The following is a 13,315-nucleotide window of genomic DNA, read 5'->3' as shown; positions in this document are numbered from 1 at the left end:
ATAATTTTTTTACCCATTTTAGATAAAGGAATTCTTTTTGCAACTGATATCACCTTGAAAGAATTTCATTTTGTGACATATTCCTCACTACCTAGCCGCCATTTACCAGTGGGAAATATTTGTTTTCCCCTTCCCCCTCCCAATATTCAAAACTATTTAATCAGCCGGGAACGGTACCTGGCCAGTTAAATAGTACATAGCCAGTTGTCCAACGATATTGCTAGCAAATAGCCGGTTATATTGCGCAATATAACCGTCTGTCCACCAATTGTTTTTAACATGGGTTTGGCAGCCATCTTTGGTGTATAGCTGGTATATCTTTGGTCGGTTTGAACTTAACCAGCCAGCGCTGAAAATCGGCTTGGCTGGTTAAGTTCGAACTGGCCTAAAATAAACCAAATATTCAATGCCGGTCACCGGAATCGGCCCTGCACTGATTATCCGGCATTAGCACCAACCACGGGAGTTAGCTGGTCTAACTCCTGAGGTCTGATTATCTGCCCCTTGGTATTTATTAACTTTGAGGATATGCAAGCTATTGAGTAAGCCAAACCCTCCTTCCTCAGTGCATATTCATATTAGCCTGCTTGGGTCAGAAGAAAATCATATTCTGTAGATGCTGTGGTTACCCAGAAATTAAAATTTGATTAATGGCTTGTCTTCGCTTACTGTGACGTATTAACCTGATGAAATTTTGTTTGTTTTGCCTGGGTATTCGAAGAGTAAACGAATGGAAGAAGTGAAAAGACAGGAGAGAGAGTTGCTCGAGGCCAAGTCCATTCCGCTGAGAAACTATTTAATGAGGAACGTAATGCCAACCCTTATTCAGGGACTGAGTGAATGCTGCAAGATCAGGCCTGAGGATCCAATTGACTTTTTGGTAAGAGAATACCCACATATTTGGATAACAAAGTCAGAAGTAAAAAAAATCCATCTACACACAGACAGACGGAACTACTAAGCTACTGTAATTCCTGGTAAAACTAAAATGCAAAAATGAAAAGATAGGGAACAAAAAACAAAAATCAGTTTCTCCTTGAAAATACTTTACTTGTGAAAGCATTCAAGACAACAACCTGTAGCACTATCACAATGCACATGAAGGGCAATTCTAGAACTGGGCACCATGTGTTAGGCACCTTGATGGGGTGTGCTGAGCACCAATTTTATAATTGCATCTGTGCGCACTGATGCTGTTTGAGAATGCAGACACAAGCCCATAGATGTGCGCATGATGTTAAGCGAACTCATGCCAGGTCAGTGTCAGGCATGACTGCACCTATGTGCTATCTATCACACCTTATTATTATTATTTGCATTTGTATAGCGCTACAATATTTTGTAAGGTTAGGTGAGTAACCTGGAGACATGCCCATGTTCCTCCTATGCAGTGCCCACATCTACACTCCTCCCTTGCAGTTACGTGCTATTTTATAAAATGGCACATAGCTGCCATTGATATTCTGGGTCTGTATTAGACTACCTGCCACTTTGATGTATGTTAGTGGCATAGGTAGACCTACTATTTTGGGTGGGCCCAGAGTTTACTTAGGAGGTCCCTTCCACCCCCCCCCCCCCTACACACACACACACACCACCACCACCATATTTATTCTGTCCTTCACAACCAGTCTGTCCCTTATCCAGGGCCGCCTCTACCGCCGCCGTTACCTCCGCTGTTATCTCGGCTGTCCACGTTGAGCAAATACTCAAACTCATCTTGGGTTCCGCTGCCTTGCTTTTTTCTTTTTTTTGGACTTTCGCCACCATCCCGCATTTCCCGTTCAGTGCCACTAGACAGTTCTCTGCACACCGAGCAGCTCCTCGATCTGGGTAACCCACGGTACGTTAGTGCCCCGATGGGGTTAGATAAATGCAAAAGATGAGGGGGGAAAGCAGGAGCTCAGTTCAAACGCGACTTCACTCCTGTATCGCACCACGTGACTCAAGAGTAGAGGTATTAAACCAATTCTAGGACGAATTGAGGAGGGAGCAAAAAACTGGGACAGCACTAGTGCATGCATGGTGGGACGCTACTAGAACTTTCTTAAGCTAATACGCTGGACAAGGATCTGATCAAAGATATCCATAAGCTTGGAATGAAAGGAGAGATGCTGCTGCTGGAAGATTTCAACCTGCCTGATGTGGATTGGAATTGGAACATCCCATTGGCAGAATTGGAAAGAAGCAGAGAGATTGTGGATGCCTTTCAAAGTGCTTTGCTCAGACAAATGGTGACAGAACCCATGGGCAACTCTGGATCTATTGCTCACAAATGTAGGAAGAGTTTACAGCATCTGGGTGGGCAGGCAATAGTGATCATCACATGATATGGTTTGATACAAGAGCAAAAGCAGAATGCAGATGCACAAAAAGTACTGGATTTCAAACTCGCTGATTTTGGTAAAATGGGGAAATACCTGAAGAAAGAGCTGACAGCATGGGTAGGTATAGAAGAGATGGAAGGACAGCGGTCCAAGCTGAAAGCTGCTAATAAATATGGCAACAGATCTTTATGCAAAGAAAGTAAACAAAAACAAGAGAAACAGGAAGCCTGTATGGTTCTCCAACGAGTGGCTGAAAAAAAAATTAAGAGCAAAAGAGTCTACGTTCAATAAATACAGAAGAACGCAACAAGAGGCTCACAGAAAAAAATTACTGGATTAAACTCTAAGAAGCGAAAGCACAGGTGGAAGAAAAAATGGCTAACAATATAAATAGAGGTGACAAGACCTTTTTCAGATATACTGGGGAAAGAAAAAAAGCTAGGAATGGATTTGTAAGAATGCTGAGAACAGCTATGTGGGAAGTGATGAGGATAAACAACTTGAAAATGTGAAAGTGGACAAAGTTATGGGGCCAGATGGGATATATTCCAGGATACTAAGGGAGCTTGGAGAAATCCTGTCAGGCTCTCTTAAGGATTTATTATTATAGATCTTTAGAGACAGGAGAGGTTTCACGGAATTGGAGATGAGCGGATGTGGCCCCTATTCAAAAAAGCGGGAAACGGGAAGAAGTGAGTGGTAGGAAAAATAATGGAATCACTGCTAACAGAAAAGATAGTTAAATTTCTAGAAACCAATGGGTTGCAAGATCCAAGGCAACATGGCTTTACCAAAGGAAAATTCTACCAAATTATTTTGACTGGGTGACCAAAGAACTGGATAAAGAACATGCGCTAGATGTAATCTATTTAGATTTCAGCAAAGTCTTTGATATGGCTCCTCACAGAAAACTCATGGATAAGTTGAGAGGGCTGAACTTTAGAACCCAAAGTGGTGAACTGGATTGGAAGCGGGTTGACAGACAGACAGACAACAGAGGGTGGTGGTAAATGAAATTCCCTCAGAGGAAAGGAAGGTGAGTAGTGGAGTACCTCAGGGGTTGATACTGGGGCTGATTCTGTTTAATATATTTGTGAGAAACATTGCTGAAGGGTTCGAAAGAACAGTTTGCTTCTTTGCAGATGACACGAAGATAGCCAATAGCGTGGATACTCCAGAGGGAGTAGAAACCATGAGAAGAGATCTCAAGAATGGTAAAAAGTCTGGCAGTTACAATTTAATGTGAAGAAGTGCAGAGTGATGCACTTGGGGTGCAGGAATCCAAAGGAGAGAGATTAATAAGCCCAGCTTAGGAGAGGGGCCTCGGGGTGATGATGTCCGAGGGTCTCAAGGTGACGAAACAATGCGACAAGGTGGTGGCCACAGCTAGAAGGATGCTATGCTGCACAGAAAGGGGTATAACCAGCAGAAGAAAGGAGGTGTTGATGTCCCCTGTACAAGTTGTTGAAGCCCCACTTGGAGTATTGTGTTTAGTTTTAGAGGCTGTATCTTGCTAAGGATGTAAAAGACTTGAAGCGGTTCAGAGAACGCAATGAAAATGGTATGGGGTTTGTGCCACAAGATGTATTAGAAGAGACTTGATGACCTGAAGAGGTATAACCTGGAAGGAAAGGAGACTGGTGAGATTATACAGACATTAAAATATTTAAAAGATATTAATATACAAACAAATCTTTTCCAGAGATGGGAAGATGATAGAACTAGAGGACGTGGTTGTGGGGAGGTGGGCGCCAACTCAGGAATAACATCAGGAAGTGCTTTTTCACGGAGTGGGTGACAGATGCCTGGAATATCCTCCCGTGGGAGGTGGTGGAGTTGAAAACAGTAATGGAATTCAAAAATGTGTGGTGTAAACACAATCCTCCCCCTCACCCCAATATTCAAAACAATTTAACTGGCCAGGAAATGGTGCTTGGTCAGTTAAATAGGGCTTAAGCGCCTAATCACAGATATCCTGGTTAGCGGCTAACCAGACATATCAGGCGACATATCCAGTTAGGTGTGGATATTCAGCACCTAACTAGCTATGTTGAGCGGTCAAAATAAGACGCTTAAATTGCAGGCCTATTTTTGGCTACTAAAAGGTTAACTGGTTAGTGCTGAATAATCGGCATAGCTGGTTAACATTTTAGCGGCCAGAATAAACCTGGATATTCAGTGCTGGTTGCTGAGTATGGCCCAGCATTGAATATCCAGATTTAACGCCAGCAGTGGACAGCAAACACACTTTCCACCACCGTCTGAATATCAGGCCGAAAAGAATCCTGAATAAAAGGCATGGGACCAAACAAACTTAATGGTGATTAGATGGCAACATCAGTAATTGAGAAGCAAAGCCATTCCTGGGCAGATCTCTACGGTCCTTGCCCTGATTATGGCCAGACAGGTTTGGATGGGTTGGAGTGGGTCTTTGGTAATTGGAGAATAAGGCCAGTGCCAGGCAGACTTCTATGGTCTGTGCCCTGAAAATGGCAAGGACAAATCAAGATCAAGTATGCAAATGTAGTATCACATCATACCTTATGCTATGAGTTTATCTGGTTGGGCAGACTGGATGGACAATACGCGTCTTTTCTGCTGTCATGTAACTATGATGTTCATTTTCAAAGCACATAGACTTAGAAAGTTACACAGTAATCTTTGTAAGTCTTTGTGCTTTGAAAATGAGCCTCCATGTATGTTATGCACTAAGCAGCATCCGCACCAGGCTTCGTACGATGACATCACCCACATTTGAAAATACTTGGCCTATTGTCCTAGGAGAACACCTGCTACAAGTGCTAACTTTGCTTTCAGGTAGGCCAGGTTTTATCTTGGAACCTGTGGAAACTTTAATCCTGAAGGCCAGACCAGAGCCAGGCCTGTTTTTTTATTTATCTTGAAGCCAGATTAGATCACACTGTGGCCCTGTCAATGACAGGCTAAAGAGAGGTTGTCTTTGAATCCAAAAGATTGTTGTGTATTCATTTTATCATGCCTATGAAAGGAACAGGCTAGAACCTTCTTTTGAATATTAATCCCCCCTCCGCCCGCACCAATATTCAGTGCTTTGTAACTGGCCAGAAACGGCTCCTGAACGGTTGAATAGCGCTTAACCAACTATCCATGAATATTCAGTGCTTAGCTAACCAGTTATAGTGTGCAGTATAACCAGATATCCGCTAATATTCACCACATCTCCAGCTAAGTGTGGCAACACTGAATATTGGCTTGGCTGGTTGTTTAAATTGGCAAAAAATAAACTGGATATTCAGTGCCGGTCACTGGAAACAGCCCAGTATTGAATATCTGGTCCCAGCGCCGACCGTGGGAGTTAGCCAGGCTGCCTCTCGTAGTCTGAATATTGGCCAGAAAGTATTGGCTTTGAGTGGCTATGGGGCTCATTTTCAAAGCACTTAGACTACAAAGTTCCATAGGTAAGGGCTCACACACTACACACATGGTGACCAGTCGGAGTGCGCCAACTGCCGATTACCACTGGAAATGTCGCACGTGGGAGGAAATAAATAATCCAGGCATTACGGGCACGCACCAAATCTGAAATTATTGCCAGGGGGGGCATGATAACCTGGCAGTAGTCTCGTTTTGGCACAAGCTGCACATGCGTAGAGCCTAACACACCTTTGTAAAAGGGCCCTTATATAATTTGTAAGTCTAAGTGCTTTGAAAATACGCCTCTATGTAACTTTGTAAGTCAAAGTGCTTTAAAATAAGCCTCTGTCGGTTAAGGCTCCACACCCAACCTTCTTTCATGCTGCTACAAGGGAGTGAGGCAATTGAAGGGGGAATAGTTTGGGGTGTGGGTCAATTAAGGGATGGGAGCAGTTTTGTGGTGTGCTGGAAGAGTTGCAGGGGTAGTTTTGGGGTGGGGCAGTTTGGGAGTAGGAAGAGTAGAGATCAGGGAGAAAGGCAGGTTGAAAGGAAGAATTCCCTACTTGTTTCACTTGAACTTAGCTGCTAATGTTGGAATTGCTTCTCCCATATAAATGCATTCGGCCATATTTTGGAAGGGGGCTTATGTCTCTGGAACTCCCAATCTGAACTGGCCCATTTTTGAACTTGAGGTGTTTTATTTAAATGTTTATTTATAAGTTTCAAATTTATAGCAATCAAGCAAGTCCACTTGTACAGGAAGCTGGAAAAGGGAAGGGAACAAAAATCAGTCTCCTCTTCATAGGTTAAGAAAACCAGGAAACATTATCCATACTAAGTCCACAATACTTGATGTGTTTGGAGAGTTATTTTGTCTACATACAGACTGATGGACAGAAAGACAAATATTCTCAACCCCTCGTGTATAATTTTGTATATAAAAGTGTTTATGAAGTTACTAGTAAAAAAAGCCCGTTTCTGAGAGCAATGAAATGGGCGCTAGCAAGGTATTTGTTTTCTGCAATGAATGTCGTGAAAGGGATTTGTAGGATAATTGTGTTGTGTTGGTAATGAATAATTTACATTGTATTATTATGTGCAATATCATGTTTTTTTTAATTTTGTGTTTTTGTAGTGTTGGTTGTTATGTTATTATATTTGTTGGGTTTAGTAAAAGGAAGTTACATACCTGGGAGTCCACTGTTTCAGATTTATAGAGTTTTGTTCTGTGCTTCACAGTGTCACTTTGTTGTGGTTTTTGTGTGTTAGGAGACATTAAGTTTGGCAGTTACATGAAGTGAATTTGTGTGTGTCTGAGAGTGAATCATGGGGAAGGAGTGTGTGTGTGAGAGAGATGATGTGTGGGTAGGGGGCGTATGTGGTGATCTGTGAGGTGGCATCACTGTGTGTGTGACACAGAGTGTGGCTGTGTGTCACAGACATAGTTCGTGTGTGTGTGAAAGTGAGAGAGGGTTGTGTTGACTAGGAGGTTGGGTGTGAGTGTCTGTGTGATTTTGTGTTTGTGTCTCAGAATGTTGTGGGGGGTTGGGAATAGGGGGCGTGGGTGGTGAACTGTGAGGGTGTGGTGGGGGTGAGAGTGAGTGTCCATCTCTCCATGTTGTGCCTCAGTGTGTGTGTGAGTGTTGTTTTTTTTTGGGGGGGGGGGCGGTGGTTATGTGTGTGAGTGTGACAGACAAAGATCATGTGTCACAAAGATAGATTGTGTGTGTGTGGAATTGAAAGAGGGTGGGGCAAAGTTGGAGTGCGGGGGCGAGTATCAGTGTGTGTGTGGTGTTTATTGTGTGTGTGTGTATAAATGTTGGGGGATGTCTGGTGAACTGGGAGGGGTTGTCTGTTGGGTTTTACTGTTTTTGTCTTAGAGTTACAGGTGTCTTGTTATTTTGGTGGGCTTTGGGGTGGGGGCATATGTTGGGGAGGGGGTGTGTTTTGTGATCTGTAAGTCTGCTTCACTGTGTGTGTGTCACAGAGAGTGTTTGTGTGTGTGTGAAAGTGAGAGAGGGTGCGGCGGACTTGGAGGTTGGGTGCTAGTGTCTGTGTTTTTGTGGTATTGTGTGTATGTCTCGCAATGGCTGGTAAGGGAGAGGGGAAGGTGATCTGAGAGGGTGTGGCAGGGGGCTTGGAGGAGGGTCAGCGTTTGTTGGGGGTGGGGGTTGGCCGTGTTGTTGCTGGCTCATATTAATGTGATGTTGTTGTCTGGTTTTTTTTTTTTTTTTTTTGGGGGGGGGGGGGGTTGGGGGATGTCCTGTGCTGGCAAAGTTGGATGAAGTGGTTAGTGGCTTTGAGGGTGGTTATTGTTGCAGGGATGATATAGTGAGAGACAGAGAGATTGAGTGTGCATCTTCTGTGGTTTTTTGGGGGGGAGGGGGGGGCGTGTGAAAGATCATGTGTGTCACGGAGCTACATTTTGTGTGTCTGTGTCACAGAGACAGTTTGTGTGTGTGTGTGTGTGTGTGTGTGTGTGTGTGTGTGTGTGTGTGTGTGTGTGTGTGTAAGTGAGAGAGGGTGGGGTGGTTTTGGAGGTTGGGGTGAGTGTGTTTTTATGATATTGTGTGTGTGTCTCACAGAGTTCATGTGTGTGGGTGTAAGTGTGTTAGGGTGGGGTGGATTCAGAGGTTAGGGGTGAGTGTGTTTTTGTGATAGTGTGTGTGTGTTTCACAATGAAAGGGGGGTGGGGGCAGGGAGAGGGTTTTGGTTTTGGGGGGCTGGGTTTGGGGGATGCCCCTTGCTGGCAAAGTGTATTGAAGGGACGTTTGGCTTTGAGTGTGGTTATTGCTGAAGGGGTGATAGAGAGAGTGTGAGTGAGTGTGCATGTTGCGCATCAGTTATGTGTGTGTTAGTCTTTTTTAGTGTGGTTTTGGGGTGGAGGGGGGCGGTGGTTGTGTGTCTGTGTGTGAGAGTGAAAGATCATGTGTGTCACACAGGTAGTTTGTGTGTGTGAGAGAGTGTGTCTGTGTGTGTGTCACAGTTTGTGTGTGTGTGAGAGAGGGTGGGGCGGTCTGGGTGTTTGCGGGCGAATGTATGTGTTTTTGTGATAGTATGTGTGTGTGTGTCTGACAATGACAGGGGGGGGCAGGGGGTGGTGAACTGTGAGGATGTGGCTGGGTGCTTGGAGGGGGGGTCAGCGTTTGTTGAGGGGTGGAGTGGGTTTTGACCACGTTGTTGCTGGCTCGTATTAGTGTGGGGTTTCTTTTGGGGGGGGGTTGGGGATATGTTGTGCTGGCAAAGTTAGAGGAAGTGGTGCTGAACTGAGAGGGTTTTGCAGGGGGTTTGGAGGGGGGTCAGCGTGTGTTTGGGGGGGGGGGTGAGATTCATCTTCACTGTCATCGTCGGTGTTACGGCAGCCGGCAGCAGCAGTCCAAAGCGTGTAGACTCGGCCCTTTTCTCTCTCATGCCCTGTTTCCGCACAGGCGGGACCAGAGCTGTGAGAGAGAGAGAAGGGACGAGCCTGGACACTTTGTTTAGCTGCTGCCATTCGCTGTAACACCAACGATGGAGGGGTGGTGCCTGCAAGTGGAAGGGAGGGAGGTAGGGTGTAACGGAAGGACGATGACCCTTGAACGCGGGGGGAGAGGGTGGGGTTCTCCACGTCCAGAGGTGAGTCGGGAGGGGGGAGAGTATGGGGGGGATTGAACGGCGATTCGGGAGGGAGTCGGTTGGGGAGGAGGGGGACGTCCGAAGTCAGAGAGGAGAGGGAGGTCTGTGGCAGTGTTCATTGGGGAGGAGAATGGATGAGGGGGGCTGTGGCTGAGGGACGGGGTCCAGTGGCATCTCGGGAGGGGCGAGTGACAGAGCACCGGGGGGGAGGTTGTCGAGTATGTCTCTGAGGTGGGTTTATCGGTCGTTGACGTTCGGGCATGCTGTTTGGGCAGTTTTTTCAGTCTGTTGTTGTGCCTCGTGCTGCATTCATGTGGTTGGTCAGTGTCGCTGGTGACGTACCAGGAAGTACTGACATCAATTCATGAGATGGAGAGCACGAATGCCTCAAGGTGCCACGCAGTCAGCTTCAGAACATTGGAGGTGCTTTTTATTATATAGGATTGCACTAATGTTCCAGAGTTAAGATAAAAGGCAATGTAAAAGACATAATGCGTGAAAAGCAATAAAATTTCAGTTATACCTCTTTAGGGGCTCCTTGTACAAAGCTGTGGTAAGCAGTAGTTCGTGCTTACCGCAGCTGCAAAAGGTTTACCATGGTACATGCTAAGGCATCCTGTGGTAATATTGCAATGTCTGGGACAGAGTGGGCGTTTCTGTGCTAATCAGCACGTCTGCATTCCTATGCGCTGATTAGCGTGTGAGCTATTAACACCTACCAAAAAGGTGGCAGCGAGGGCTCATGTTTTAATGGCCATGCTCTAATGGCAAATTAATTCAGAAAATAGAAAATTGGCCATTTTCTGGCCTTAGCACGCAGGTATGAGATAAGCACAGACGATCCCCTAGCTGCAAAGAAGTGAGGGGGAAAGCCAAGGATCAACTGATGTATATATTTTTATTTATTTTATTTATTTATTTGTTACATTTGTACCCATGGTATTATACCAGGACTAAACCTGGGCAGTTTGGATGGGCCCTAGGGTCTTTATCTGCTGTCATATCAAATGGTGTATCATTCTCTATCTCTGCTTAAATGGAACATAGTACAACTTAAAATCAGCATTACACTAACTTAAAACAAGTTTTGTGTTTTCTGTTTGCAGGCAGAATATCTCTTCAAGTACAACCCTCAAATTGAAGAAGATATGTAAACCTTGATAAGATATTACAGTATCACATAAATCTTTTGACATTTTAGTCAATAAAATGTTATATGATACTTAATATTTCAATTTTTTCATTTTCATTTGTTACAACTAGCACTGTTAAGTTTATCTTTATTTGGAATAATTAGTGCAAGAAAAGTTTATATTGCACTATTTTGGAGTGGAAAAAAAAGGAGTTCATTTTTGATAACTACAAGTAGGAAAAACATGTGGGGTATATCTCATGTAATTCTTTCCAACCAGTATGTTTCTGTGTGCAAGAGTGTGTATTTGCATTTATATTTGTGTTGCCTTTCTTAGCAGAAGGGGAGTGGAAAGAGTTACAAAATTAAAGTGTAATATTATATCTAACCATTAATTGTCACTATCAATAAATTTCAAAGGATGAATTTTACAGTTTAATTACAAAGTACTACTCTTCTATACCATTAAGGGGCCATACACATAACAACCAGAAGAAAACGGCATGATTCAGTTACTAGATATCACCATACATAGCAATCATTAATACAGTTCAGTAGGTTTTGCCATAAAATTTACATCAAAGAGAATGAAATGAAATACACATCTGAATGGCCCAACAGGGGGTGGGGCAGGAATGGTGCATGGTAAGGATGGCACATGGAACATTCTTCTTGGAATTATTTCCAATCCATCTGCATGTGTATGTGTGCATGCAATTGAGTTTTATGTGTGTCTCTGGGGCAGTGTCTCCAAATGGGTTAGTTTTATTTTCTTTATTTTGGATTTTGCTTACACCTTTTTCAGTAGTAGCTCAAGGTAAGTTACATTCAGGTACTCGGGGTATTTTTCTGTCCCTGGGGGGCTCACAATCTAAGTTTGTACCTGAGGCAGTAGAGGGTTAAGTGACTTGCCCAAGATCACGAAGAGCAGCAGTGGAATTTGAACCAGCCACCTCTGGATGTCAAGACAGGTGCTCTAACCACTAGGCCACTCCTCCCCACTGTGCATGCTGTCACACTAATGAACTTCACTTCTAAGCCAAGGTCTATGAAATATGATCTCAGTCTCTCAAATTTACTGCTAATGCTTGACATAGTACTTGCATCGTGCCAAGGAGGGCTTCCTGCTGAATCTCCTAAAGTGTAGGAGTAGCCTAGTAGTTTGAGCAATGGGCTAAGACCCAGTGAAACCAGAGTTCAAATCCTACTGCTAATGCTTGGGCAAGTCACTTAACCCTCCATTGCCTCAACTACAAACATAGGTGCCCCATATAAGAGGCTTAGGTAGGTTAAGCCTCCCCAGCACAACAGCGACCTTCCTCACCGCCCTGTCATCACTTCTGTGGTCCACTGCTTCCCAATCTGTGGCATAAAAATAAACTGGGAGCCTTACCAACCCGCTGCCTCCCCCATTCGGTGGCTGTCAACAGAAAGAAACTGTGTACAGGACTGTAGAGCTCTGCATGCCACTGACAGTTCTGCCAGTCCCACTCTCTGAATCAACTTGTTTGGACAAGAACAGCAGAGCTGTCAGCAGCATGCAGAGCTCTATGGCCCTGTAGGAGCAAAGCAAGTGCTACTGAAGCATTATGAGCACTATGCCCATACCTGCAAGTTCCATATGGCCATATATATGGTCTCGTACATATGTAGCATAATCCAGCATTAACAACCCGATTACAATATGCAAACTCAGACATTTCACCTATAAAGCTTCTAGAACAATGCAGAGACATCAAGTCTAACAGAAGCACAACACTTGTTTACTGTACTTGGAAGCTGTTGATGAGGTGAGGATGGTCCAGGACAATCAAGCTGTTATCAAAGCCAGCAGGCTGTTGCCATCAATGCAGGACAAAGTGTGTCAGCAGTACAGATAAAGCCTCTGATTTCTCTATAAAAGGGGATCTTATCAGAGAAGCTGGGCTGCTGTGCCAACATCTTCCTTGAGGAGCAGCCCTGTGTTGGACCAGATGACATCTGAGGGGCATGCTGACATCTCAAGGTCTGTATCAGGTTGTATATGCTCTTTGGGTTAGACAGACTCTTTACTTGTAATAATCTAGCTGGGGATTTAGGTGGATTTACTCTAAATTATTTGTGTAATGGGATTGTCTGTCTTTATTCCTGTCTTCCTTATATTTTCCGAGGACAAGCAGGCTGCTTGTTCTCACATGTGGGTCGACGTCCGCGTTGGCCCAAGAATTGGTATTTTGCAAGCAAAATAAAAACAAAGCTTTGCCAGAGTCTTCTGGCGCGTGTGCACCGCGCATGCACGGACTGATTTCATCAGTTTTACTTTCTTCACGTTGAGGTGCAGTAGTTTTTTCTGGGCTCCTCTCAGGCCCAAGAAGAGTCTTCGAGTCGTATTTTTTTTTCTAATATTTCTTAATTTTATTATCGTGTTTAAAAAAAAAAACACAGGGTCCCGTAGTTCTGTTTAGTTTAGCCCCTTTTTAAAGTTTTCTTTCTTTTTCAATGCGGCCATTTTTAGGCCGTGCGTTTGGGTTATTTCTTTCTTTTTCTGCCTTTTTTCTTTTATCAGGCAAAATCGCGTCCTTTAATTTCGCCGAAGCCGATTTTCCTTCCATGTCATCGAAGACACCCAGCGGCTTCAGGTACCAATATTCACGCCTGGTGTATCCAGTACCTTAGGCCTGACCATAGCCCAGCCGCTTGTAGTCTGTGTCTTTGTATGAAGAAACGGACCCAAGCGTCTCAAGAAGCCCAACGAGAGAAGCTTTTTGGGGCTCAGTCCGGTCCTTCGACATTGAGGGAAGCATCTACGTCAGGAGCAGAGGTAATGGCTGCTGAAAGACCAACTCGCGCTGGGAGCAGTGAAGCATCG

At 44.4% G+C, this 13,315-nt stretch overlaps 1 protein-coding gene across 1 annotated transcript in view; it reads left to right on the top strand.

Moving 5' to 3' along the window:
- The window catches only part of AK7 (adenylate kinase 7), a 128,128-nt gene extending 117,305 nt beyond the window's left edge, over positions 1 to 10,823 (top strand). Inside the window, exons 17-18 of the mRNA XM_030214377.1 lie at positions 722 to 880; positions 10,442 to 10,823. Coding sequence (XP_030070237.1) covers positions 722 to 880; positions 10,442 to 10,489 — 207 coding nt within the window. The 3' untranslated portion in view covers positions 10,490 to 10,823. The remainder of the gene's footprint in view (positions 1 to 721; positions 881 to 10,441) is intronic.
- Positions 10,824 to 13,315: the final 2,492 nt, after the last annotated feature.

The sequence above is a fragment of the Microcaecilia unicolor genome, chromosome 9 (assembly GCF_901765095.1).
Source record: "Microcaecilia unicolor chromosome 9, aMicUni1.1, whole genome shotgun sequence".
Lineage (NCBI taxonomy): Eukaryota > Metazoa > Chordata > Amphibia > Gymnophiona > Siphonopidae > Microcaecilia > Microcaecilia unicolor.
The sequence above is the reverse complement of the archived record's forward strand: the minus strand, read 5'-3'. Positions and strand labels throughout refer to the sequence as shown.